Source organism: Amphibalanus amphitrite, unplaced genomic scaffold, assembly GCF_019059575.1.
Source record: "Amphibalanus amphitrite isolate SeventyFive unplaced genomic scaffold, NRLGWU_Aamphi_draft 000047F_arrow, whole genome shotgun sequence".
In the NCBI taxonomy this organism is placed as follows: Eukaryota; Metazoa; Arthropoda; class Thecostraca; order Balanomorpha; family Balanidae; genus Amphibalanus; species Amphibalanus amphitrite.
In genome coordinates, this window is record NW_024881543.1 from 1,269,936 (window position 1) to 1,297,093 (window position 27,158).

Here is a 27,158-nt window from a genome sequence, read left to right on the forward strand (position 1 = left end):
TCTGCGCAAAGCATCCATGCACAACCTGTTGCGTCTTTTCACCAAAGGTTCCTCTACAGTTCCTGTACAGGGCCCGTGTGAAATCCGTGATAACCACGAGCCAAGCCGAGACGGCACTCCAATCGGAGTCGTGGCCGTCGTCCGTCGCCACCGACGGCTCGTCGCAGTCGACGATAGTAGTTCAGCGCCGGCCGCCAGGTGGTGCTGTGTGATACTTACCGGGGGCCGTAGAAAAGCAGAGCATAGCCTAGCTATTGGCTATAGCTAAGCTGGCTATCGCACAGCGATATTGATAGCTGGCGACGAAACGTCTAAACGGCGCGTATAAAGCGCCACGGAGGAAGGCATTTCAAACATACCTATATGGCTATTACCTTCACACATTTGAACTATGCAAACATTTGTATGATTCTAATTTTATTTTCCGTCTCAGAATCATCCCATGTTATGGCAAATACCCATGCTGGATATTTCGGAGCTGGGCACTTACAATACCTGGCGGAAGGCATGTGCGCAGCTGCAATAGGTTACACCAACTATTCATTCTCGCCGAAAATAAATAAATTAATACAGGCGTCATGCACGCTTTCACACCTTTTCCTCGTTCAGGCACATGAAACTGCAGCGTCCGCACCATACGGTCATCAATACAATCGCATATTACAAAAATATCGAGCCGCAAAACGGTTCACTTATATACTTTAATTACGAAAGACATGTGTCTTATCTACGAACGGAATACATCACGCTGGCGGCGCAGGAAGTTTACGGACAACGTTTCTATCGACAGTGTTGTCGTTGTTTTTCCAGACTGCGCTAAAAAAATAGGCCACAGTAAAACGTAGAATATGAAATGATAAGAAAAGTAACGTTAAAAAGACACACTTGTTTGACATATCGGCGCCAATCAGCCCGCTTTTAAAATATCCATGTCGGCATAGTCCTCCGATTTGAAAATGTCCCACTCCCATGGTAGTCCAATCTTATCCTAATTCCTATTGAGGGACATAGGTAACCTTGCGCGGCAAATTCTGCCGATCCGCGCTCCCGACAGTCGGAGCCGACAGCACAATCCCCTGACTAAACCCACCCCTACCCGCTACAACACCGCAAAGGCACCAGCCCGTGGGCCTCTGCACATGAACAGTCCGGCACACGATCTCAGAACGCGACCGTTCCGACCCAGGGACGCTTCGACAGGGTCACTTCGCTCGTTGTCCTGAAGCTTGTGGTGTAGTCTCACTATGTCCTGTCTCCGAGTGACAATCTGTTTTTGTCTGTATGGTGATGACATCGATTCACATGCTCAATCCCGGCGTAGTGCTCACGTCACTCTCGCGTAGTGCAAGGCGTAGTGCTGGCATAGTGTCCAGTCTAGATCACAGTCACACCACCTTCGCGACTGCGTGGATTCGGAGTCTGTCCAGGTCACTAGAGGGTGAGCCAGACCTTGAGCCACGATATGGGTCCTCACGTGCTTCTCACTCAAGTTCATCCGGTCTAATATACGCTACCACCAGCCCGTGAGATGCTCGGCACCCATAGGCGTAGCAAGTGCATCAGCATACGCACACTCAAACACGAATGCTTCTATAAATCACGCGCACAAGCTCGCACTTTTCAACCCTTTCACCTAAGCAAGCAAACTCACGCACACACACACACTTATATCTTGGCATGACTCTTGGCTGTGTCATATGAGAGTCTCTTGGCGGCGACAGCATCATGCTGCAGAGTTATTCAACCTCCAGGGTTATAAGTCCTTCAACCCACCGCATGAACCTACAGCAGTGACCCGACTCGTGTCAGCCTGGCCCGGAGGGCGATAGCCTCGCCAGGGGACAGGTAGTCTCTACACGGGCCCTCAGCTCCGAGTCGGGCTCTTCCTCGCTCTAGCGTTGTTGTTTAGCCGAAGTTCTCGAAGTGGTGGATGAAGTAGGGCTGCTTGCGGCCCTTGTTGACGTCATCACATGCCGTGCTGACCGATTTGGTCAGCGGACGCGGGCCACAGCTGAACACGCCGATCTTGGAGACCTGGTGGTAAACGGAGACAAGGGTCAGAAACTGCCTGTTTAACTGCCTGCAGAGGTACCGAGATAGGTTAACAAGACGTCAATAACAACAGTAGGGAGGTACAGGCAACAGACGCAAGTAATCTTGAGAGTGGAAATTTGAAATTTCGATGACTGGGCCAGTCGTTTTATTCCATTCGGTCAGTTATTATATCAACCTGACAAAGCAAGCCTGCCACACTATACATAGAGTTCGCTTAATCGAATAAGCGCGTCACAGATAGCTTACGTAGTTGTGCTTCTTCTGGATGAACTTGAAGAAGGACGCCATGTCGGGTCGTCCGAAGTGGTTGACGGCCTTCAGGCCAGTAAACATGGAGCGGTTCGAGAGACGCTGGAAGTGGTTCTCGCAAATGTACTGCAAGAAAGTGAGACATGTGTTAACACCAGTGGTGACCCCGAAAGGAATGCGAAGAGTGGATCACTAACAATTAACGATGAATGAAATACTATTGCACATATTATCTTTGACTATTTTGATTGATTGTCTTTGGATTAACCCGCGCCCCGTAGGGGGGGCCGAAACGGCCCCCCCTGTCCTTTTCGGTCGATATCTCCTAAACGGCTGGAGATATCGCCACCAAACTTTCAGGACCCCTCCGGGCATCAATTTTACACATTGTGACCAAAAATTTTTCCAGAGGCTATGATAGGTTGGCCACAAATGACGTCAGAGTGACGTCATGTTCTGTCATTTTCGACCGAAAAAAGACCTTCGCGAGAAGACCTGTCAGGACTACAGCTTTGAAGATACAGAAAAATGATCAAGACATAAAAGGTGTAAAATTGACAGGGCTACAAAACTGCTATCTCGAATTTTTGAAATTTTGTAGTTTTGACCCCCAAAAATCAAAAAAAGCATTTTTTTGATATATTCGCCAAAAAATCCAAAAAGTTTTTTGAGTTTAAAAAAAAAACGGAATATATGTGATAGTGCCTACCGTCTTCTATCTACATACCAAATTTCAGATCGATACCTCGTTTTTTGGCCAAGTTATAGCGAAAAAAACTGTTCGAAAATGATGACGTCAAATTTTCAAACTCAATTTTTGGCAATTCTAGAACTCGTAGAGCAAAACGAAGGCCACCATTAGACTCCCCGTGACGAGCTGCATCGAATCGATACCCATTTTATGCAAAAATATCAACTTTGAAATTTGACCTAATTTGACCTGACCTTGACCTGACCTTCACCAAAACGTGACCTAGGCTGGCCCCAAAGGCTGCCTAACCCACATAATCGCATTTGTCATGTAAAATGGACCATAAAACATGTATCACACGACACATTCATATTGTGACCCCCGGTGACCTGACCTCGCTGTGACCTGACCTGGTATCAGTGACCTCAGATAACAAAGTATGTGTTTGACGAACAATGTACCATCGATGGTTTTCAATAAATTACCAATTTACTCGCTTTCACAGCACATTTCTTGAATTGCCTGTGAACGGTGAAAATCTGACCTTTGACCTGACCTGTGACGTCATCGGTTTGACCTAGGTCAATGAAATTTGGTCACAAGGTAGTTCCCGGGTGGGGCTATCGAACGCCGTTTGAATTTTGAAAATCGGCCGGTAACTTTCCGAGATCTTAGGGGGGGCCGAAACGGCCCCCCCCCCCCTACGGGTGGTAGGGTCCGCCGGTAGCCCTACGGGGCGCGGGTTAAGAAGTGCCCGACTTTTAAACGTGTTATCCGCCACAAAATAAGCGAAGCAAAACATTTGAACGCACTAGACCACCCGCCCATGGCAAGTATCATTTGGACGCCTTGACGTACCAACATGGTCGTTCTCAGATCGAACTTGTGGAAGAACTGCGTGATGAAGATGTGCATCTCCAGGACCTGTGTGACGTCCTTCTTCTCCACGTCTCGCAGGACGTCGATGAACCACTCGAAACTCTTGTGTGACGGGCAGATCCAGAGGAAGTATACCTGACGAAAGCACGTCATACGTCTTTAGTTTGTAGTCTACGCGATGCTCGTGAACTCGTGCATTGTGAGAATCGAGAACAATACAGGGCATTCCTCCCTCAATTACTTCTTCGTAAGTAATTTCAGCAAGCCCAGTCATCACTCACATACAGTTCTTACATCGTAAGAAACCAGTATCGGGGGCCAGCTTATGACGTACCTTTTTGCAGGAGACTCCCGAGTAGCGGTTGGTGGACGTGCCGAACACCAAGTCGTTGAGGATGGAGGCGTACGGGGTGACGCCGATGCCTCCGCCGACCATCACGGCTACCTCGAACTTGTACCAGTCCTGGTTACCGCCTCCGAACGGACCCTCCAGACGGATCTGATGAACGGGAACGTGTTACGGTGCCGTTACCGAACGGGAAGCAGATGGGTTAGAGAGTAAGATGTGGTTGCGCGAATGTTTGTCGAACATAACAAGACTTGACAACACAAACCAAATAACGTTTCTAACGTTTTATTGATTTGTTTTTATTGACTCCGTGATCGTAAATTATTATGTTCTAATGACTTGTGCATGAAATTTTATATTGAAATATAAAATTTTATATAAAATCTTATTTAAATTAAAAAAATACGTCAACCACAAAGTGTGGCACTATACATTTAAAACGTCGAATTTCCTTCGTTATATATCATATGAGAAATATGATCTGAACACTTGATGCACTTACCCTCGGCGGCAGTCCATTCTCCTCCGGTATGTAGTTGATGGGGTCGAAGAAGTTCCGCAGCTTCCACGTCCAGGGTCCCTGCGCCTTGATGTGGAGCGACAGGAAGTTCTCGTGGGGTGCCGAGGTGAGTGTGAAGCTGTGGTATTCGTGACTCACTGCCGTGCATCTCACACGAACCCACTCGCCTGGAAAAACGGGCAAGGGAAGCGGGGGTAAGTAAACGGTCGTTCGCCACCGAGCAACAGTAATTACTTTCGGATTGGTTTTAGGAAAGTACTGGTGCGGTGCCTAAACGTAGCCATGCGTATCATTTATGAGGTATAGTTCGATGGTTGGTTCAAACTTCAAAGTGATCTCTGCCCATCTCAACGGACATTGATGATATCTTGATTAGCTCTCGTTTGTCCCATAACGTTGTCATTGGGGACATTGAAACAGTTGATTATTATGGCGGATATATTTGAGATAGGTACAGAACATCGTCGGTGGCAAGGATATTGTCATTCTGGCTTTAGCAGACACGATATATGACTAATAGTTGGCCCTCGTTTGACCGGCTTCCGATCATGTCTGGCGCCAGTTTGAGATTTCCTGACCATGACAGTTGAATTGGGGAAACCAAAACCCCTTAATCTCCGGGATTTCCTTTCAAACGGCACCGTACACGGGAAAGGTTTCCAGGAAACGACTCTCCAGCACGCCAGCCAAAAGTACCATACATGAAGATATCAAATACAGGGTGTCCCAGCCCAGAAGTCTTGAAGCTTTTTTATTTTTGTCGTGTGACCTTGCTATGCCACTGATTAAGGCAAATGACGCCTCAAACGAAAGAGAATGAACTGAAGTTTTGTATTTTCATGCGTAGAGCACCACTTTAGACAGGTGGCCCCGTTGTGAGTTGCACAAGATTGAGCACGAGAGATCACGTTCTTCGCTGCCGCCAAGATCTCCCGGTTTGCAAAACACCGGTGTCGCCATGCCCGTTTCTGGTCAGCTTCAGAGCCTTATTTCATGAAGTGAGCCAGGAAACAGAGTATTGGATCTCCGAGAAAACATTAGCAACATAATGAATTACTGATCAGAAAGTCTCCTGACATGTTTGCACGCATCCATTACGAAAATAAGGCTCAGCTGCTTGAGCGCGCTAAGCAACAGCACGTTGTAATCCTTTGATTCGTCGCATTATTATGGTGCTAAAACAAATATCAACCCGTTGGAAATGTATGTGGCTAATATTATGTCGCTCGCTCCAGGGAATAAGACTCTGAAGCTGACAAGAAACGGGCATGGCGACACCGGTGTTTCGCAAACCGGGAGATCTTGGCGGCAGCGAAGAACGTGATCTCTCGCGCTCGTTCTTGTGCGACTCACAACGGGGGCCACCTGACTAAAGTGGTGCTCTACGCATGAAAATACAAAATTTCAGTTCATTCTCTTTCGTTTGAGGCATGATTCGTCTTAATCGGTGGCATAGCAAGGTCACACGACAAAAATAAAAAAGCTTCAAGACTTCTGGGACACCCTGTATATTCTCCGAAAACACGCTGCCTGGATAGCAAGGAATAAGACGGCCGAGAAAAGGAAACCATCTACAATCTACATAGAGTCATAAATCATTCACGTGTACCAGTAGGGAAAGGTAAAACGGGGCTAAACGAGACATGACATAGCAAAACGATAATAATCCCAAAGCAAACGAGCGCAGATTTGTTCGACATCGTCTAGCGCAATGGTGACAAACAACGTGCAACGTTATTGAACCGCTCATTAATATGTAACATATTAATAATTTTCTGGCACACAAATGAATAAAAGATGCAGAGATTCGCACTCATGTACTCACCCGAGTGGTATTGGAAGTTGGGCGGCCGGTAGAACTTGACTTTGAGCACATCGCCCGGCAGCAGCTCCGTCTCAATAATGTCCAGCTCCATGTATTTGGTGCGCAGACTGATGATCTTGTCGAACGTGTAGACAACGGCCGGTCCCACGAAGAACATCCAGAATCTAGAACGCAACAAATAGTGATGAATACATCAGATACGGTATACGAAAACGAGGAAAGGTTCGAGGGCCACTTTGTATCACTTGAAAGACCGTTTATCGATCTAATATATTGCCTAAGCGAATTCATGTTTGTTGCGCATTCTGCAACGATCTCTTTACCCCCATAAGGTTTTATCGCCCAGAGTTAATTTTGACAATTAATTTTGAAACAGTGCTAATTGATGCATTTAGATGTAATCCCTCGATGTTCTTACCTGGGTGCGCCCGTGAGCCGAGCCAGTCCGTGGATCAGGGAGAAGATGTAGAGCAGGTAATAGAGCGAATGTGAGTACCAGAAGTACTTGTACGCCCGCTTGCGCACCAAAGGATGCGCAAAGATGTAAATTATCATCACGATGCAGTATAGGATGATGCCAGTTGTACCTGAAACGAAATATGTCACATTATACAGTTTGCAAGCAATTGAGTACGTTTTTAAAACGATTTATATTTTTCATTTATCATTGAAATGTGCTCTAAGTACCACCACCACTTGGTAGAATGCAAAGCTGACGATTTCAAGAAAACAAGAAAGTCCCTTGGAAAGTTTACGATTCAAATGTCTGATTTGACTGTTTAGTTTGCATCGAAGGTTGCAAACGATTGCTGTAGACTATACGTAGATATGCAAATCAAATACCTCGCTAAGACACTCAGACATTCGTTAACAATCTAGCCACATACCGGTGAGTGTGCAGAAGAGCCAGTAGCCGATGCCTGGCCTGGCATCACTCTGGAACGTCATTTCAGTGAGCAGACAGCGCAGATTGTCCAGACTCTGGGTCGACACATGATAGAAGTTCACCAGATGGCCGATAGAGTGCAGCACCGTGAAGAACAGCGACGTGCACGCCACGATCTTGTGGAACTGGATGTGGGAGTCGATGGGCAGGTACTGCTGGATCGAGTAGTTCTTCATCATGGTGAGGATGTTACGGGACATGGTCAGCAGCAGCAGCGAGTAGCAGAAGGAGAGGGAGGCCGCCGAGCCGCGAGTGATGGCGATACCCACACCCATCACGTGCCGCAGATCGGTGTGCTCCGCCTGGAACGAGTAGACTGCAGGGACGGGACCACACGCGAGGTCAGTTAGGGCTAAGTTTAGAGCGGGAGTGGCACACAATGCCTTCAATTCAAGACCGCGAAATAGACGCAAGCAAGACTTGATGCCTGAAAACCAGAAGCCCTTCGAATGCCATTAGGTACCTACAGCGACGTTTTTAAGGTGTCATTATAATTTGTACGACGACATGCCTTAACATCAATTCATAGAAAGTAATGCTGAGGCATTGTACGCATGTTGTGATCCGAAGACGACAAATAGGTTTATCATAATGTCTCACATGCGAATCTCTCGACGAACAGTCCGACGGTGATGACGTAGAAGAGGAAGAGGTAGAAGATGTTCTGCCGGTTCTCCTCGAGGAAGGTGACCCAGGCGTCCCACCTCTTCCAGAACCAGTGCTCCCGCCGCTCGTTGGCCTGTTCCATCAGCACGCTCGGCATTCTGCACAGGAAAAACACGGGAGTTGTGTCATTGGTCAGTCTTCCGGTGCAAGTTAAAGCTATGATCGGTGGGAAGGAAACAATGCAGGAATATTTCGCATGGAGGAGACTGAACGTGGGATTGTATTAATCTAGTTTACCTAATGGAATCAATTACGCGCAGAAAATCTACGTTGTGCTGTTTGTGAGTCGCACTCACGTCCTTGAGTAAACAGCTCATTGAAGAGCACGTAAAAGCACGACGGTGCTAATGCCTACGATCCACAGGATTAGCTATGAATTTCCCGTAGATCAGGCTATATTATCTCCCAAGACCGTACGGCGTACACGCGAGGAAAACCAATCAGGCGTGAGAACGACTGCCATTTGTCACGATCGGAGCACTGCAGCGACACTTACCGGGCGATATTGGTTGACGTGTCGAGGAAGTTCTGTTTGGCGCCCTTACAGTCCAGTCCGATCGCCACCAGATCGCCCTTGAACTCCTTCATGAGCAGCTTGAAGTCCTCGTAAGTCATGACGTCCTTCTCCTCGAGACCGGCGGACCGGAACATGCCGTCGATGAGGTCATCCACCTGTTCGTCCGTCAGACTGTTGGTCTTGGCGATCTCCACTAGCGACCGCAACATCTCGGACAGCTCGTCTTTGTCGATGGTGCCGTTACGATCGTTGTCACACATGTCGAAGATGATGCGCAGCTTGTTGTCGATGGTTCCCCGCGAGAAGAGCTCCACTGTTTCCAGGAACTCTTGGAAGCTGATCTGACCGTCTCCGTCCTTGTCCACGACGTTGAACATCTTCTGCACGAACACAGAGTCTGCTTTCATGCCCAGCGCGCTGGCGAACTCTCGCTTTGTCAGCGAGGTGCGCATCACCATGATGATGTCGTTAGAAACCTCAACCTTCTTCTCGCCAGGCTTGTGACCAAACGAGAGCGAATACGCCTCACGGAAGAAGTGTTCGAGTCGCTTCTGTCTGCGCTCTTTCGTGTCAGCGTTCTGTAGCATCTGCTCCTTGTAGGTGGACACAGTCTCCATCGTCTTGTGATGACCGGCCAGGAAGTGCTCCAGCTTCGCCAGGAACCTCTTCCTCGAGTTCACCGAGTCGAAGTCGAGCACCACGTCGTGATCGTTGGGCACACGGACCAGACACATGGGCTTGCTCCTGCGATCCTCGGTCACCTCAACCACCACCGTCTCGACGCTGTTGAAGCGCGCCGTGCGCAGTTTGACGCCCTTGCGGTTCACGGTGTGGAAGGCCACGTCCGGGCCGAACTTGATCTTGACGTTTCGTCGGTGGTTTTGGTGCAGCCACTCTGTCACGAACATCTTGTCTGTGGACCTGTCGGCGAAAGGTCACGTCAGCGATCAGAAGAGATAACATTGGAGATAGCAGACAGCTGATTGGTACACGATAAAAGATGGGATAATGCATGCTTCAAAAGTGCAAACGCTGGTTTAAAAACTGTTCAATGGGAATTTAAATAACGGTGATTACATCGAAGAGCAGGGTATAGCCTTCCATTCTCTACCCGTGGTTTTATTTTAAGCTGAAATTGACGCTGTTTCCCAGTTTTAGGCGTGATCAGGCAGGCTTAGTGTTCAGTTGCACACAACATGGCACTGCAACCGATTTGAATTTCACATCCTGCATCAAATTTGTCTGAATCATATCCCCCGTTGCTCGCCGACTCTGAGAGTGAAAGTGAGCGCAGTGCTGACCTGCCGTTGTTGTTTTCCTCCTGTTTCATCCTGTAGCGGCGCCGTTTGCGGTTCTGCAGCTTTACCACGCCGTAGGCGGCTCCCATGGTGAGCAGCGGCACGGCGGCCAGGAAGATGCACGCGTAGATGTAGGTCACCTCGTTCCCCTAGCACCGCAAATGTGCCAGTCCGTCAGTACACAGCGTTCCCATAAGCGGGTCACGCTTCACTGAGTGCCATGAGACAGCACCACTACGATAGCTCGCTCGGATAGAAGATGGGACGGGACGTGTGCATGCAAATGCAATTAGCTGCATCAGGTGACAAATATGTAACCGAGGTGTCGTAAAGAACATCGTGGAACCGTGACTGCTACGTCACTCGAGTCTCTCAAGCGATCTCCACCAGACAGTCTCGCACGACCCGCTCCAAGTGACCCACCTGGAAATAATCGTGACCACTGAGCAGGCGGCAGGGCTCCATCTGGCTGGCATTGAGCTGCTTCGGCTGCGGACACGGGTCGTCCGCCATGTGGAAGAAGACGTTCTCCTGCAGGTCTCCGCGCTTGATGCTGGTCGTCGAGAGGATGATGTCGTACAGATGAACTCGCTTGATCGCTGCCACTTCGGTCTCTGTGAAGATGCTGTAACCAAAGGTCGATGAAAGCGAATGTGAAAGTTGATAAGAAAGTTGAACTTTCCACATGCAAAACCACAGGCGAGTGCTCTAAAACTGGCACGATAACGTAATACCTATGAGGTCTAATGCTACCTGCAGCCCTAAAACCGAGCATATCAAGAGCAGCGTTGCACGGCCGGCCCGCTGCCCGATCTCTGACCTTGCACGAACCACCGCGACTTAATTACTCAGTCACGAACTCAGTCGCGGCTCAGAGTGCACGGCATACAGCACCGCTGCGGCCGGAGAAATTCTCTGCAAGACGCGAATAGCTCATGTCTTCCCAGCCGAGCACCAGCGTTTACCTCGGGAAGATTTTTAGCTCTACGTTTAAGTGACTAAGCGCATGGCCTGCACCCAATCATGAAACATTACCGGCAAGTAATACCACAACAATGACCACAACTACATTAACCACTCACTGGGCATGTGTCACACTCACCCGTTCTCTGTGTTCTCGAACCAGAATCTGTCGGCGTCTCTCAGTCGCTGGAACTGCTCCTTGATGATGGCCCTGAACAGCTCTCCCGGTCCGTCGCGGCTCTCCAGCATGCCGCCCACGTAGAGGTCGATGTTCATCACCTGGTCCCCGTAGGCTTCCATCAGCTCCTTGAAGAGCTCGGGCCGCTCGGCCGCCAGCTCCGGGTTCGCCTCCGTGAGGTTGGTGATGATCGGCAGCTGAGGAGCAGTGGGAGCCCAGGTCAGCTACTAAATCAGGTGCTGAGCGTAAATATTCGGCAGCAACTGCGGCGGCACGTTTATCAGCTAACAGAACGACCAGTGGCGACATCATGTCCAGTGGGCGGAACGGATCAGTGACGGGGATTACGTGGGATTACGCTCTGTTTGCGACTCACTGAGGTAGTTTGGTTTTATGTGTTCCACTGCTGAGCCCGATGTAATATAGATACATGCAAGTGTCTTGTGGGTGTGTTCTGGCTACCTGGCCGCGATAAGCCTCCCCAAACGGTAATCCGCTGACATGAGCTTCTTGGCTAATTTTATGGCAAGATCTAGATGGTATCCTTATTTTTACAGCGTAACGTTCAGCTTGCACGACCATAACGAGGAGTTCAAGAGCACAAAATTAAAATTGTTACGTCCTCTGGTCACCTTTTCGCCCCGCAGAGCTGACAGTTTGACAACGACATTAAATAAAGGCTGCACCCAGCAACGAATATAATTGTTCTGGACACATATCACGAACTAACTATCCGATAGCCACGGTTGCTAACGGCAAAACATGTCATTTACCTGTCAGTGCAATTGTGTCTGTACCTTTATCGCCCGAGATAAAATCCACCGACACACCCACCAGGTCTAGCCCGGTATCTTTGTCGTCAAACCGACTCTGGCACCCGGCTCGGAAACTGTATCGCACATATCGCGAAGGAACCACGGCGTTTCCTCAACACTTGCCTGGAAGCACTTTCTGACGGTGTTGTAGTCGGGCAGGCCGTTGTCGCGACCTCTCATGATGTTCAGGGCGCCCAGGTCTCGTCGGGAGAACTCCATCGGACCGAAGAGCTTGTCACGGACGTCTGAACAGAGCACGGCGTCCTCTCGCTCGGCTATCTGGGAGGACATGCCCATGAGCAGCTCCTCGATGGTGCTGGTCTCCAGTACGTCCTGCGGTGGATAACGGGTGTAAGGTGGGAGAACGGCTCATACAAAGTCATATGCCAAGCAAAGTGGCGATAATGACATTTAATGCACAAGCAGGCCGATATATTTTTCTTTTAATCTCCCTATGGCTATAATCTACTCGTATTGCTCGGTCCGTTTCATATCGATTCACTAGAGAAAGTTCTAATATCAAAGCGCCCGAGATAGAGGAAGAAAATTAGATATTGGCATAGCTTCAAAACAATTTGTAGGAATCGAGCGATTCCACGCCGTGATCTTTCATTTCACGTTCGAGATGGATGATCCGGTAAGATCACAGTGACACCGTTCATAACGTCTACACATAATTCCCATCACTACGGCTTAAACCATAACATAAGACCGGCCTCCCCGCCGGCTCTATAATTGAAACCGCCGGCGACCGTGGCGGTTATGTGCGACTGTGGCACCTGAACCTCGCGGGCTAGATCTCGGCGAGGGACCGGGTCATCCATCGAGGACCACCTCTGTGACCGGTCGTCTGTCAGGCGGCCATCGGTCGCGCCGGGTGACACGGTCAGACGCGAGGACGATTGTTATCACGGCCCGTCCCTGGGTCGGTGATACGTCACTGGGGTGGCTACAGTTACGTCACTGGGTCGGTCGTGGACTCGTATTGTCAGACAAACCCAGTCAGACCGGGTATGAGAACTGTAAAGCAGCTACGATGGTTAAATACGAGCGATAACAAATTTGACATCGTTCTGTGGGTATATTTTCCCTGATTTGGTGAACGATATTACAAACGGCTGAGGAGGAGGTACGCCGGAATGTGTGAATATGTTATGGTGAGTTCTTCCCTTGTGGCAGGATCTTTCCTCCTGTCCGGGAATAGCGCGGAATATCATTATCACTTCTGGACCGCAGCCGGGCTGACCAGTTAGTTCATTTATAGAAGCGGATTGTCTGTTACACACCAAAAAGCTTCATTTATTTCGCACATACATTTTTCACTTATTTTAGGCCTACCAGCTTTGGAATCAACTCCACATAAATCCAGCTAAATTTTGCAAAGAAAAACTGCAAGTCTGTTTCGCTCATGTGCACACGATTCAAAACAAACACAGCGGCTGCTCGAAATGTGTCAAATTTGCAGCCGGCCCGCTCGAGATACCACCTCGGCGGTGTACCTATTTCAGGCCTGCCCCAGACACGACAGACCATTGGTCGGCTGCAGAGACCACTGCGGGGTGTGGTGTCACGACTTTTCCGACCGACCTTCACACGGTAATCCGGGGGGCGGACGGGACGGGCCCGCCGCTCGGCTTTAGAGGCCAACAGAAGGAGCCGCTCAGGCATCAAAGCGCACCTATGATCAGCCAGGAGCATGAATGCGTACCCATGTGGGCGTGGGTGAAAGAGCAAGGATTGGGCTTGGAGTCGTCGTGAGGGTTGGGAGGTACATAGGTAGCGAGTGGGCTAAAACGGGTGAGAGAAATTCATCACCCCGTTGGCTCGGCCGAAATGTGCATCGTCACTCAAAGTTCCGTTCAAAGGCATAGTGGGCGTTACTGGCCTACATGGCTTCCGCATCGCTGCAGCCCCATTAACCCGCGCGGGGCTGGGGTCTCCAGCCGAACGCGCGGGGCTGGGGGGGGGGGGTAAATTTTACCCCCCCTGTTATCTCCCGAACTAATGGTCCGATTTGGAAAATTCAAACGCCAATCGAAAGCTCTCATCACGAACTACTAAAAACATGTACTTAATTTAAAGTTTGAGGTCAAGGTCAAGGTCAGGTCAAGGGTACAAATTGCAAGTTTCTACAGTATCGGCCTTGCACCGTAGTTGCCGAAGAATGGAGTCATGGACTGAGACTGATCGCCCAAAACGTGTTCTTAGGCTACCAAGACAATATTCGTTGCATACAATATCATTCAGAGGTCAAGGTCAAGGTCAGGTCAGGTCAGGTCAGGTCACCAAAAAACAAAATATAGAAAAGGGCATGTGCGACACATGTTTTATGGGTCATTTTACTCATGGAATTCAATAGGCACACTCAATAAGTGATATGGACCACCTCTGGATGAATTTCAGGTCGAGGTCAGGTCAAGGTCAGGTCAAGTGAGGTCAAATTTTGAAGTTGGTTGTTAAGGCCTAAAAAGGTGTCTATCTGATGCAGTTTTTCACGGCAAATCGAATGGTGCTATTTTTGTTTCCGTACGAGGTCTAGAACTTCCAAAAAAGTCATTTTTCGAAAATTTTGTATGTCGTGACGTCATAAAATTTTGCATAACTCCCACATTTTTGAACCGATTCTTCTAAAATTTGGTATGTAGGTGCACATAGACCACTTCTCTGACATATATTCCGGTTTTTTCGATAGACTCAAAATTTTGGATTTTATAATGATTTTCCCAAAAAAATCAGTTTTTTGAAAAAATTTAGGCCAAAATCCAAAATTTTCAAAAAACCTAGATAGCCATTTGATAGACAAAGTAAAATTACGTATAACCTTTTTTGTTACGTCTTGATTCCTTTAAAAATGAAGATGTTAGCGGCGTTTGAACTTTTGCCGTTTTTGAGGCGAAAATGGCGAACATGACGTCACTAAAACGTCAATTTCTCAAAAATTTTCCGACGGTTTTCGCTCAAATTTTCAAGGAACGTGTCAAATTGATGTAAGAAAAGGTACTGAAAGTTTGGCGGCGCTGCGCGCCGCCGTTTTTGAGATATCGCAAAAATTCGCGAGGGGGGGTAAAATTTACCCCCCCAGCCCCGCGCGGGTTAACAGCTGGCTGTACTATATCCGGGATACGTGCGCTCCCATTATGCTGTGTCACTGTTGAAGTAGTTCGGCCTTTCCTTCCTTCGTGTTCCCCCGACGTTAGCCCTACCTCGGTGGGAAGTCTGGAGAGGGGGACCAATACTCAGTACTCACGTTCGAGTCCCACCACGTGGAGCAGAGCCGCAGCGCCAGGTCCCCGCTGATGGTCCGCTTGTAGTTGCACTTGTTGTCCCGACGGTACAGGCCCGGAGGGATCATCGAGTGGCCGAACCTGTGGGTTAACGTTAACTTCTAGAATTTTCCATGTCAACTAACTTGGCTTGATCTGCATGGTAGAAAGGTTTAATTTTACTTTCGGACGTTTTTTCAACATAATTATGTGCAATGAGAGTTCGATTCTTTATTTACATGGAAAAGTGAAGGCATGATAAACTCAAATATGTAAAAGTACGGATAATCAAATCTATACAGAAGCAACCCATCCCCGATTTCTTCACGATCCAGCCTCCTTACCTGAACGCTGCCGACTGGAAGACGTGGCTGATGCCCGGATGGACGTCGGCCCGGTACCCCTTGTAGGGCTCCACCGTGTCTCCGAGGAAGGCCGGGAGGTACTCGTACATGATGATGTTCTGTCCAAACACCGAACGGGACAAATCCATTACTCTCCGATTGCAGGGCGCCGTCTGTTATAGCTGCATTGCTCACATGATTGATTTCTGTTCAAGGTCATCGGTAATGTATGCTGTCATATGCTGCATGCGGCTGACATTTTACTATGGGTTTAACAGACCATGATCCTTTTATTTGAGATACGATGTTTAGGATTGAAAATATCTCAAGATTTCAGTTATGACAATTCGTATTTTTCTATAAGCCTTCTCATGAAAAATAAATGGGCGTTCTGTGAAAACACAATGAACAGGGCCGATTGCTCGCATACATACACCGATGCCGAATAATTTGATATCGAGATAACCCAGGCTCCTCCCGTTAAACGCGGACGTGACCTGCGTTGCAACTGCTCATCCGTCAAATGAGTATCATCACCTGCGGCTACCGCGCTCGGCCATCTGAGGTCATTGATTATTGATCATCCATCTGCATGCATGGCCCGCCGCGCGCCGCGGAGGAGGCGAATTCAATCGCGCCGAGGTCAGGTCAGAGGTGTGGAAATGGTGCCGCTCTTTGGCGCTATGAGCGGCACGAATCGATCACCGAACCTCGTCAGCCCCCGGGACCTAGTGATCGCCAGTCGTATCCTTGGAACACTGGGGCGCGCACAGCCGCCGGTATCCGCCGCTGTCTTTACGGCGAGTTTGAGTGTCGTTCATAGCTCTGTTCTCTGGTCTCTGAATCACAGACCCCTGAGAGGCCGGTCCCACAAAGGATGATCTGGATCCCCCCGGCTGAGTGCCTCCGTAAATGCCCCGTAAACGAACTCGTCGAAGCCATTACCTTGGTCTATAACTGTTTCGTTCTCAGACAGAGGGCCAATAAAACGATCTTCGGGACGGGCTGAACGAAAGAGACGAGTCAATACAACTGAACAGACTTCCACCGCTCCACACCGCTTAACATTCGGTTTGTGTGGGGCGACTCGTGACGGAAAAGACAACCTCTATCTTTGCTTGTCTCCCTTTCCGAATGCATCAGCTGGCTGAAGGTCGTATGCAGTATGATTTGACGATTCATCATCATCCAATCAGTGATAACACCCTTTACTTGTTACTGTGATTGGGGACGCCGTGTAAGTGAGCACGGCCCCGCGACTATTAAATAATACTCTGTCATCAAGGCTCTCTGTGGGCTGCGGTGGTCGGCACTGGCGCTGTCTGACCATGACGCCAGCCGTCACATAAAAGACTGGAGATAGCGTTAGCTGGTCAAGGATGCATGACCAATGCAACACCTGACGAGGCGCTCGTTACTGCGAGGCGAGCTTCATTAGACGTTATACGGCACGCTATGCGACTATTCCATTGCTCTCGATTCAGAGTGCAGCATTACTAAGCCCGATAATATGGCCAGACAAGACGTGTTTATCACAAACCAGCGCCCGAATTAAGACTAGTCTCGTGTTTAATGATAGCCTGCCATGTAAGAACAGCAAACACGCCGTCATATTCGAGGCCGTCGGGGTACTCGGCTCGACCGGTGTTCGGGCCAGATCAAGCATACCGTGCTCTCGAGAGGATCAGCGACCGCACAGAGCCCAGAACTAGAGGTGGCAAAAGATAAAAAATTTGGGAACCAGACTCGAACCAGACCCGGCTGGACATTTCTGGAACCAGTCGGACCCGGTCTTAGTTGGAATCGGAACCAGTTGGACCCGTTCCCCAAAAGTCAATTAATACAAACTGCTTGTATGTATCATTAGTTGCATCATGTAAAACAGCCTATTTCCCACTGGGAATACTTATGAGCTACTGTGTGCAAAGAAACATTCGCTTCATTCACTTCATATTTTGCAAAAATGTGTGGTGTGCAAGATGTATAGTTTATGGTAGTACCCGGTTGGACCCGTCAGAAATTTTCCAGGAACCGGTCTGGACCCATATGGGTCCAGACTGGTTCTTTGGACCGGGTCCTCGGGTCCACATTTTGCCACCTCTACCCAGAACTGGTTTGGTGAGCCGCACGCAGCGGTCGTCAGGTCCTTTACCCTCACATGGTTCTCACAGATTGTAAGTACGATGGCGGGCAACTGAGATCAGATGAGACAAAGCAGAGTGACGCAACACACGCTGGCTGATGCGCAAATCGTACAAAAATCCGTTAAATTTCGACGTGTCATGCTTGTAAGGTTGTCTACGGATCTCTCCTCACGATTTCTAGACGTTGTGTCTGTGATTTGTTTTACCGCAAGAGCACTAAATGAACTTTTGCGTCACAATATAACACATGAATATTATCTGTTACGATTTACCTTCTGATTTAAATCCTCTTCCCGTGTTCATATTGCATTTTCGAGCAAATACTACTTCAACAAGTTTTAAAGATTCCCCGTCCTCGCAACATTTCACAACTTTCTGCTAATCTGTTATCTCCTCACCAACACACATACTCCATTTTATTCTAGGACGCACAAGCCAAACCAGTTCCCTATCTGTCCCATTCACCACATTCTTGACCTAAAACCATCTCGTTTCGCACCTGCACGCCCCATCTCACCCCTGATCTCTCTGTCCGTCCATCTTTGATCAGATCAGTCCGATCTCCCCGATCACTGACCTGAAGCGTGGCGACCACGATGCGGCGAGCCCGCTGGAACACCTCCTCGTCGCTCCAGTCTGGGTGCTCCTCCTGAGCGCGCAGAGCCACCTTGTTGTGCCAGCGGAAGAATAAGATCCCCAGAGACAGCAGCGCAGGGTTCTGATTGGTCCGCTCATCTCCCAGCACTGTGACGACATAGGTGCGGGTTAGCAGGTGGTGATGCATAGTTAGATTTAGTGGTCAGTTATGATGAAAGCTCAGTCGTGAACTTCTTATTGGCTTAAATAATTACAAAACGTTCAACAAACTAAACAATTCGCAACGTATAAAAACACCTCAGTCCCTTTGAAGATGCCCAGTCTCTTGCTCTGCTGCAATAACCATTACAGCATTCGACCATTAGCCCATTAGAGCACAATCCCACACAATGCGGTCAATGACGTGTGAAGCCCGTATATCATGCTCACAATCCTACCGCCCTGGGCCAAAGTGCCGCGGGACGGCTCTTAAGGAATACAAATGAATTGTCTGTGTTAACTGTGTCTGTGATTAAGTCCCGTAACTCTTCCCACGTAGTCATTAGTCAAGTGGAACATAAGCAGTGCACCGCATTCGCCAAAACACGGAGCGACTGCCATATTTGGTACCAGTCGATCTCAGATGGAGTCAAAGCGATGCCATAAATGAATATCAGTGATGAATGCGCAGCCATTCAATGTTGAAATTCGATGAAGATGCAAGTGCTGGATGTATATGGATGGCAATTTATAACTAATGACGCCTTGATGATGTTAATCGTTAAAAATAGCAATAATAGAGACGCATAAGTGATGGGATGTCAATAAATCATACGATATTGATCTAAATGTGCAGTTTGTGTGTTAGAATTACAGAAGGAAGAGCCATTGATCTTGTTAAAGCTAAAATAGAGCATAAAAATAAGGTGAATGGTGTTTTATTCCAAATGCCATCTATGTAGTTAATGGTTGATGTGGTTAGTCGTAAGTGGTTTAATTATTTTAAATAATTCAGCACGTTAACTGTTGAGCAAAAAAAAAACGTACAGTTGATTACAATTTTCTTCTTTTCTAAAATCTACGCAATGCAATGAAAATGTGGAAATATAACAATATTAGCCAGCGGAAGAAAAACATTCACCCATCTAGCCTATATTTTGGCAGCGACGCTTTATTAGTGTCAGGTGTGCACGAACAACAAATCAGCATCCTTAGTAAATCAGGTGCTGTCAGACCACTCTGATAGTCCTGTAATTTGCGCACCTATTTATTGCGCAACCTAAAATATGTGCTTGTACTGTACGTACCGCACGGCGAAGATAAGGTACCTTCCTATGATCTACCGACCCAACACAGCGATTTGTGATCAGTATCAGCGAGGGCTAACGGCCTTTGATCGAGGAAAGTAGTGCTTTAAACAAGCATCGACAGCACCACTTTGTATGTAGGATGGATATGTAACAAGCCATTCACGTGTAAATGGCACCTGAAAATGTTCCTGGGGCAATCTAGTGATATGTACCATTCGCTGATAAGGCTGGGCTTTTTATGGCCATAACAGAGTATGGTATGACATTTTATACTCTCTTTCTTTCGAAGGTTAGAACGAAATGTATATAACTATCCGCTGTTATAGCGGCGCATGACAATGATCTTGACCTGGGTGTAAGCCAACTAGGTTTATTACTAGATACGACAGCAGAGTAAATGCGATGCTCTGTGGTGAGACATAACCATCATGTTCGCAGCACTCTGCCGTATCCCTAATGGCACTCGTGACCGCTAAAGTCAATGTCAGCGTTTAAAACAGCGCAGGGGTGGTACGCGAAGGTATACCCACACTGCCAATCCATAATTTTGTCGATATCGGCTCGTATTTTATTGAACGGTAGTTTGTGAGCCCAACAGGCCAAGTGGAGGCCGGCTGCCCCCGACGTAAACTCAGCCTTTGCCCCCGGCGACAGTCGGGTATATGACCGAATGGTTTGGAATAAACTCCTCGGTCAGGGTCGCTCCCGTCATCTTTACGTTTATTTCCCATTCTGCAATTTGCCAATCACTGGCGGGACGGATTCAGTAATTATATGGGGCGCGGGATGCTCCCAGCGCTAACCAATAGTCGAACCCCGCCGGTTAACGACATGGCTCGTCTCCGATGGTAGAGATAACCGAAACCCTCCACCCAGAGAGGGACAGATACCATCGGACCTCCCCCGGCAGTCGGAGAACTGTAACACTCTGAGACGGCCCCGGGTCGCCCGGGGGCTGGCTACCGCTCCGCGCCTCTGTTTTGACGGTAATGTCTCCTCACGCCCGCCGGCCAGGCTCCTGATCAGACGAGGACTGGTATAGATTCCGACCGGGGTCAGGGCCGCGGCCGATTGGGGCCCAGATTGGGGGCCGGTCGGCGGGAATGGCCGACCTATGGATGAGAAGCCGGACAAAATGTCGCGGGTACAGGAGCACTCGACGATTGTGCTTGGAATCAAGATAGGTATAGGGCAAGTCCTAGAGCTGACAAATAGGATAAGAGGGTTTGAAGAGTGGAGGAGAAGTGGGCTGGAATTACACGGAGTAGCCAAGACGTTTTGCTGACTCGGCTGAGACTGAGTCTGAACTGGGGCCAAGGAGGGCATTCCTGACTCTGTCTGGCGACCTGACGTCTGCCGCGGCCGTGGGCGCGACCTGAAGTTACGACCGCGGCCGGCCGGCCCAGCCCAGGCCTCGACCGAGTTCAGCCGGTCATCGTGCAGCACCTCGGACAGTAATGGAGCCATAGCTCGGTCCGGAACAGGCTTCAATCGCGGCCCCGACACCGCGCGGGCCGGACCGGCCCGGTCCGACGCGGTCCGCCCGGCCGTCAGTCTCCGGCCGTCCCACCTGACCAGTCAGCGGCGCGCTGTCGTCGGCACGGCCCGCCTGTCCGATCCGCCCCGCCCACATCGCCCGCCCGCCCCGCCTATCCCTGCCCACCCGCCCCGCCTATTGCTGCCCGCCCCTCCACACTGGACCCACCATCAGGGGCAGCTGGGAGCGGATCCAGCGGCTGCCTCCTGCCCGTCTGCCCACAACTGGAGCGAGGTCAGGGCAGGTCGGCCGCACGACTGGAGGTCGTCCCGCGCTCCCGAGTCGCCCGGCCAGGGGACACTGCCGCCGATCGGACCGATACCGGCGGCCTGACCGGCCGATTTGTGCCCTGACCGGCCGATTTGTGTCGGTGACAATGGGCGTGGTTCGTGAGGCCACCCGCTGCACAGTCTCCCCAGCGTGACCTCTCGAGAAAAATCAAACGGCACGCTCCTGCGCTTAGCGCTCGGGTTTTGCGGCTGGTGTTTGCCGATTGTGGAATTTTTGGGTGAGCCTGCATTTATGGAGTTAAGTAATTACTGACTGATGCAATTATGCAGTTTTGAGCTGACGCGACGACGATCTAGCACTGAGGCAAAACACGTAGCAAATGCATAATGCATATTGCTCATAACCGACCTCTAAACTATGCGCTGAAGAATGAAAGGCATTTCAGAAGCAGCTCGACGACTTACTAAAAACAGCTATGCGTCTGGCCGCCTCTCCAAAGTCAAATACCACCCGCGTCACCCCGATTCGATTGGAGAAATCAGGGTTCGTGCCCTGTCCAGTTCGTGCCTCCCAAGAGTTGGGCATGATTTTCTGAGAGCTGCGTGGGCCAATCATGGCGCACGTTCTGCATATCACGGTCGTAATCTAGCCGGCTGATCTGCTCCAGTCTCGAACTATTTGTCGCTGGGTCAAGTTTCAGCTTACACTTGTGATGGGTGACTCAACACAACTTCTAATGCGTGGCTCTCCGCTATTTTAACATACCGAGCTGCACTTTGCTGAGCTATTCACTGTTTCTCCGTGACGTGCAGGGTTTTTCCTTCTCGGGTCTACGTCTGAGATACGCTTCTTGTCCTTGTTTTACATTCCATCAACCTCGACGTATGACGCGTTTGTTGCGCCGCATCTCGCTCGTAACGCCTCGCGCACCGTGTGGGGCCGCGCCCTGACGCGTCTCGTCGGACTGTGTCGCGACGTGCCCCTCACGCCGTCCCATTCCGTGACACCCCGTCCCATTCCGTGTCACGCCGTCCCATTCCGTGTCACGCCGTCCCATTCCGTGTCACCCCGTCCCATTCCGTGTCACCCGTCCCATTCCGTGTCTCTGGGTCGTGCCGGCCCGCCGGGCTGCCTCCCCTCCCTCCTCGCTGTACCCACGGCGGCCGCTCCCGCGCCGTGCGCGTATCAGCAGCTTTCATCTGCCGCACGTCTCCTGGTCATTGGGGGAGGCACCGCGCTCTGACGGGCCGCCTGCCATTACCTGACGGTGGCCGACGCACGGCGCACAGTGGCACAGGAGGAATGTTAGACGGGTCAGCGGGAGCCCGCTGTGTCGAGGATCTATGTACGGGCGAGGAGACACACAGGCAGGGTGACGGTGGGCTGACGGGGGGGGGGGGGGGTAGAGAACGTCTGGTGAGTTAAATGGTCTCAATGGGCTTTATTTGCACAGCTGCTCCTAAAAGGATGCTTGAAACGTTACATTTTCCAATTGACATAGGCAATATTTTCCATCCCTTAATTGGTGCGAATTTGCCGAACGGTGCCGTGTAAAAAAGGCACTGCGCCAGCGGTATGTTCTTATCTTGATCCAAACAGAGATAACGGCAGCTATTTCAACAACGCCTTTTCTGAGCCGCTATTTCAGCGTTCGAACAGAATCACCATTCCCTTTCATCGTTCATCACGACGGGCGAAAATAATGGCCACTTTGCGTTTGTGGCGTGTCTCCCTGTCCAATAAATACGGCGATAACAGCTCCATTGTTCGGAGGCCGTACGTTAGAGGTGACCGGGCACCCGTCATGTCTGCTGGTTTGTTGCTCAGCTGCTCAGGGGACGCAGTTTCTCCAATGGGATTATCTTTGCACAATTGTGCCAACAAGACATTTAGGTCGACACTAAACATACGTTACCTGTTTGCATTTTTTTTTTTTTTTTTTTACAGACAAAGAAGTAAGATGGCAATATACATATGTAGTATACAACAGACAAGCAAAAATATGTGGAAAGTGCAGCGAGAATATCGAATATGAAATCTTCTTGGGTGACTCTCATCTCCTTCAACAAGGAAAATTCATGAGGAGCATAAGCTGATTTAGCTGATCAAGCTCAGAGAGCCGCAGAGGGCTGACCTGCTGTCAGCGACGGGACCGGCCCTGACGAGACGCTTCGTCAGCGCGAAATTGAGCTGAAGACTGGAGAGGCTAGAGGATAATTGGCTTTCATTGTGTGAGCGCTATAGCCTCTCCCTATTTTTTTTTAAATAAATTCACATAATGGAGTGGACCTTGTGCTTGCAGATGGGTGGCTGATTTTATTTCAGCTAATTTATGTCTTGATAACGCTGCCTTCAACTTTTTTTAAAACGCTCTTCGTGGGAATTCAACACCATATCAATCATTAACGTCTTACATGCTTGATGTATCACATTTTCATTCGGGCAATCCTCATTCATTTCCAAGCGGTTCCAAGCAGACCATCACGCTATTATTGATGGTGACTTCGATAGCCTCTTTAAAAGTCGGTATATCCCCATCAGAGTAAGGCCATATAAGTGCAAAACTGTTCATCATTTCCTCACCACCCTAGTTGGGACAGCATAAACTTACCTTTTATATCGTACTATCAGATTTATGACACACAATGCATCGTTCGGTAAATGTTTCATTTTATGACATAAGTTATGGGATCAGGGCAGGGGAATACGAATTGAGTTATTGGAGCGTGAAAGCCGTAACATTCCAAGTGTGTTGGACCCTGGGATATAGACGTCATCTGTGTGTCAAACCGTTTGAAATCTGAGGCGCCTGAGTGTTAAGTGCACTTTTTGTGTCCCGTATGTACTTACAATGTACAGGGCTTGTCCGATATATTATCGAAAGAAAACAATGTTAGATGCAACCTTGGTTAGTAACTGATGGTTTCTTGCGGTCAAGCACACCGAAAAGTGTACCTACTGAATTATTTGTTCTAAATCTGTATAAAACGGGTACTCACAGTACATCCGCTCCGGGGAGAGCGTCTTGAAGAGATGCGGGCTGGGCTTGTTCATGATGGGCACGCGCTCGTGGTTCTTGGGCGGCATGCCGTTCTCGTCGGTCCTGAACGTGCCGTTCTCGAAGGAGCGCATCGTGTTCAGCCACGCCTCGCTGGTGCTGTAGATGAAGCTGCCGTCGATCCAGCTCGTCTTCGAGTTGATCTGACGGAAACAGGAAACTTTGATTCTACCTCTTTTCTAATTATCCTTGTATCACTGACAATAAACCTACTCAAACGTCATTCCTTATTGCTGATGGCTAAACCTACCACCTATATTTATTGCCATTCAGTCCTAGTTTGTGAGGGTCCGTATCAGCCCTGATGAACCGTCTCGACGACAGCCCCCGGTCTCCTCTGCAGTGACGGAGGGCCCCTGGGTCCGCCCCCGTCACTGTGACCCTGTCCGCCGGTACATCACACAGAGGTCACCTGACCCCGAACAGGTTCATTACTGGACCACCCAGAGTGTCGCGCCACCGGCACGGCCATTACGCTATCTGGTAATCTCCATTCTTTAATGGATGGGTCCGTGACTGCGAGCGGTGCATGCCTGCTGAATATTCACACCCGGAGAATGCCGTATAAAAAGATGATTTATGTGTCACATAGCCTATACGATCTAAAATATTTAATCGTAAGTATAGAGTGGAGCATGGGAAAGCGATGGAGGTTTACCTCGTCCTTTTCAACTTTGGTTCTTATCTCTAGGCGTTGTAATGAAATGCCGTTCAGTGTTAATGAACCATCCAATAAAAAATCCATCCAAATGCTCCATCGAACAAGTAAGATATAAATGCTGCGGTTGAGATGACAAGCATCCATCAGCAGCACATTCCCACACGCTCACCTGTTCGCGGGGCATGTTGGGGCTCTGTCCCGTCTTGGAGTCGTATCCGGCACGATAGAACGGCATGTACTTCTCCCCGCTACAATCGGCGTCGTACATCTCGTCGCACTGCTCCACCCGGATCTTGTGCATCTCGATCGGACAGCCCATCTCGGAGGCCATAAGGATCTCGGAGGACACCACCTGACCTGTGGGACAGCGAAAGGTCAGGTCAGATCGGGTCAGATTACGTTAGAGGATGGGTTGAATCGGATCCAGCTGCAGGCTTAGTCACACAAAGTAATGTAAATCACCTGGAATTATGTCACGTCATGCACTAAATACGCAATACGCAGTCATTCACGCAAGTCTCTCAAATATAGGATCGTAATGCTGCTTGCAGGAGAAAGTTCAACATGATCACCAGTACCACTGCTATCGAATCAGAATAGTGTGCTCGTGCCTGTTGATGTATCTGCAGACAGGCCTGAGAATCTGCCCAGGAGCCATCGGAGAACACGTGACAAAATCGCGTGCCGCGTCTCTTTCGTGACACACGAACGCGACCCACTGCACGAGCGAGTCCGCCGGCCTGCAACGGCCTAGCAGCTGTCATCAGGGTTCAAGGGTGGGCGCCTCCTTATTTGTCACCGAGCTGAACTGGTTTGGCTTTGTGATACTGGGCGAGGCTGAAGCGGTTTGCGGTCCTGCACGATACCACTAGCTACTGGTCGTTGGTTCACATTATTGCGATATCAAACATGTTTGAGGAGCCATTGTTCACATTCATGCTCTTTTGTGTGCGTGCAGTCGTTTGCCTGCGAATGACCATTTCTTTTACTAGATTTAGTCCATTATGTTGAACAGAAGGCTGATGGTTTACTCTGTGTGAGTCTTATTGACCAGAGACCGACACGTAAACATGTTTACTGTTGACCGCCGTTTTTACGCCGGAGAAACCTGCGGCGTTTATGGCGCCCCAAACTACCGTGACAACTCGTGAGTCGGAGCCATACGTCATACTGTGGGGTGTCGATAGCTCCATCGGCAGCGCCCGCAAAGGGTCGCCGCAGCCATTTTTCAGCTCAACCGACTGCAGATAACTGACATCAGCGGAAAATGACGAATTGTGAGCTCACAACAGAGAGAAATAGCGGGAAAGTCGCAGCTGAACTTCAGATGTCTCGAGCGATACTACGAGATAAATTCAGCAATAAGGGCTGTTGTTGCACAGTTTACATATGTGGCTGATAAAAAACTTCGGGAAGAAAAAGTTTTATCATAAAGTGTATCAAAGACCTCTTCAACACGAAGTGGAATGACCAGTATATGCTTTAAAATACCACCTGGGGCAGCTTGGACTCACCGAAAAAGACGAGCAGCGCAGTCCTGTTCTTTGTTGATGGCATTCCGTCCTTTCCTCGCATTAGGATACGGCTGAGCTTACGAGGACTGGGTCTATCCTCCCCGGCCATCATGTAGACTCCATCCGAGTACGAGGGCGGGGTCTTCCTCGTTAGTCGCTGCTCTGTAAGATAAAGGAGAAAAGTATCGTGAAAAGACGATTCGCCATGTCATTTTGTGACAGACTGGTCGCTGCCCCGAACTTACATACATCCTGCAGCTGCCTGTTACTTGTCTGTTTGAAACAGTGGTTTTGTTTTATTTTATTGATTACCTATGACCCATTGCATTGCAATGGAATTACTGGTGAGAAAATCAATGCATGCAGCATATATGCTACCTTCGCAAGGAAGCTGATGGTTGTAATGAAAACAATAACGAATTGACTAAATTAAGTATGCTTTACCTATGTTTTTTTGCCAATATGCGCCTATTCAGGTTTCGAAACTGGCCAACGCTGAGAACTCCGCACGGTAGCGGCAGTTTTGACAGTGGATATCTAAATCATCGGAGTCCTCTGAGGGCCCAACT

The 27,158-nt window shown here is 49.2% G+C and overlaps 2 protein-coding genes across 2 annotated transcripts in view; one reads left to right on the top strand and one right to left on the bottom strand.

The window, feature by feature from the left end:
• Positions 1 to 27,158, top strand: part of LOC122377595 (glutathione S-transferase 1-like) — an 86,367-nt gene that overhangs the window by 1,624 nt on the left and 57,585 nt on the right. The window lies entirely within an intron of this gene.
• LOC122377594 (dual oxidase-like) overlaps positions 401 to 27,158 on the bottom strand; it is a 49,558-nt gene continuing 22,800 nt past the window's right edge. Inside the window, exons 3-22 of the mRNA XM_043357802.1 lie at positions 26,590 to 26,751; positions 25,245 to 25,432; positions 24,356 to 24,557; positions 18,280 to 18,446; positions 15,559 to 15,677; positions 15,199 to 15,316; positions 12,075 to 12,284; positions 11,098 to 11,333; positions 10,419 to 10,620; positions 9,999 to 10,144; positions 8,677 to 9,618; positions 8,115 to 8,278; positions 7,456 to 7,830; positions 6,987 to 7,155; positions 6,569 to 6,732; positions 4,726 to 4,910; positions 4,209 to 4,373; positions 3,854 to 4,009; positions 2,302 to 2,430; positions 401 to 2,034 (exon numbers count right to left, since the gene is read on the bottom strand). Of these exons, the coding sequence (XP_043213737.1) occupies positions 1,906 to 2,034; positions 2,302 to 2,430; positions 3,854 to 4,009; positions 4,209 to 4,373; positions 4,726 to 4,910; positions 6,569 to 6,732; positions 6,987 to 7,155; positions 7,456 to 7,830; positions 8,115 to 8,278; positions 8,677 to 9,618; positions 9,999 to 10,144; positions 10,419 to 10,620; positions 11,098 to 11,333; positions 12,075 to 12,284; positions 15,199 to 15,316; positions 15,559 to 15,677; positions 18,280 to 18,446; positions 24,356 to 24,557; positions 25,245 to 25,432; positions 26,590 to 26,751 (4,328 nt within the window). The 3' untranslated portion in view covers positions 401 to 1,905. The remainder of the gene's footprint in view (positions 2,035 to 2,301; positions 2,431 to 3,853; positions 4,010 to 4,208; positions 4,374 to 4,725; positions 4,911 to 6,568; positions 6,733 to 6,986; positions 7,156 to 7,455; positions 7,831 to 8,114; positions 8,279 to 8,676; positions 9,619 to 9,998; positions 10,145 to 10,418; positions 10,621 to 11,097; positions 11,334 to 12,074; positions 12,285 to 15,198; positions 15,317 to 15,558; positions 15,678 to 18,279; positions 18,447 to 24,355; positions 24,558 to 25,244; positions 25,433 to 26,589; positions 26,752 to 27,158) is intronic.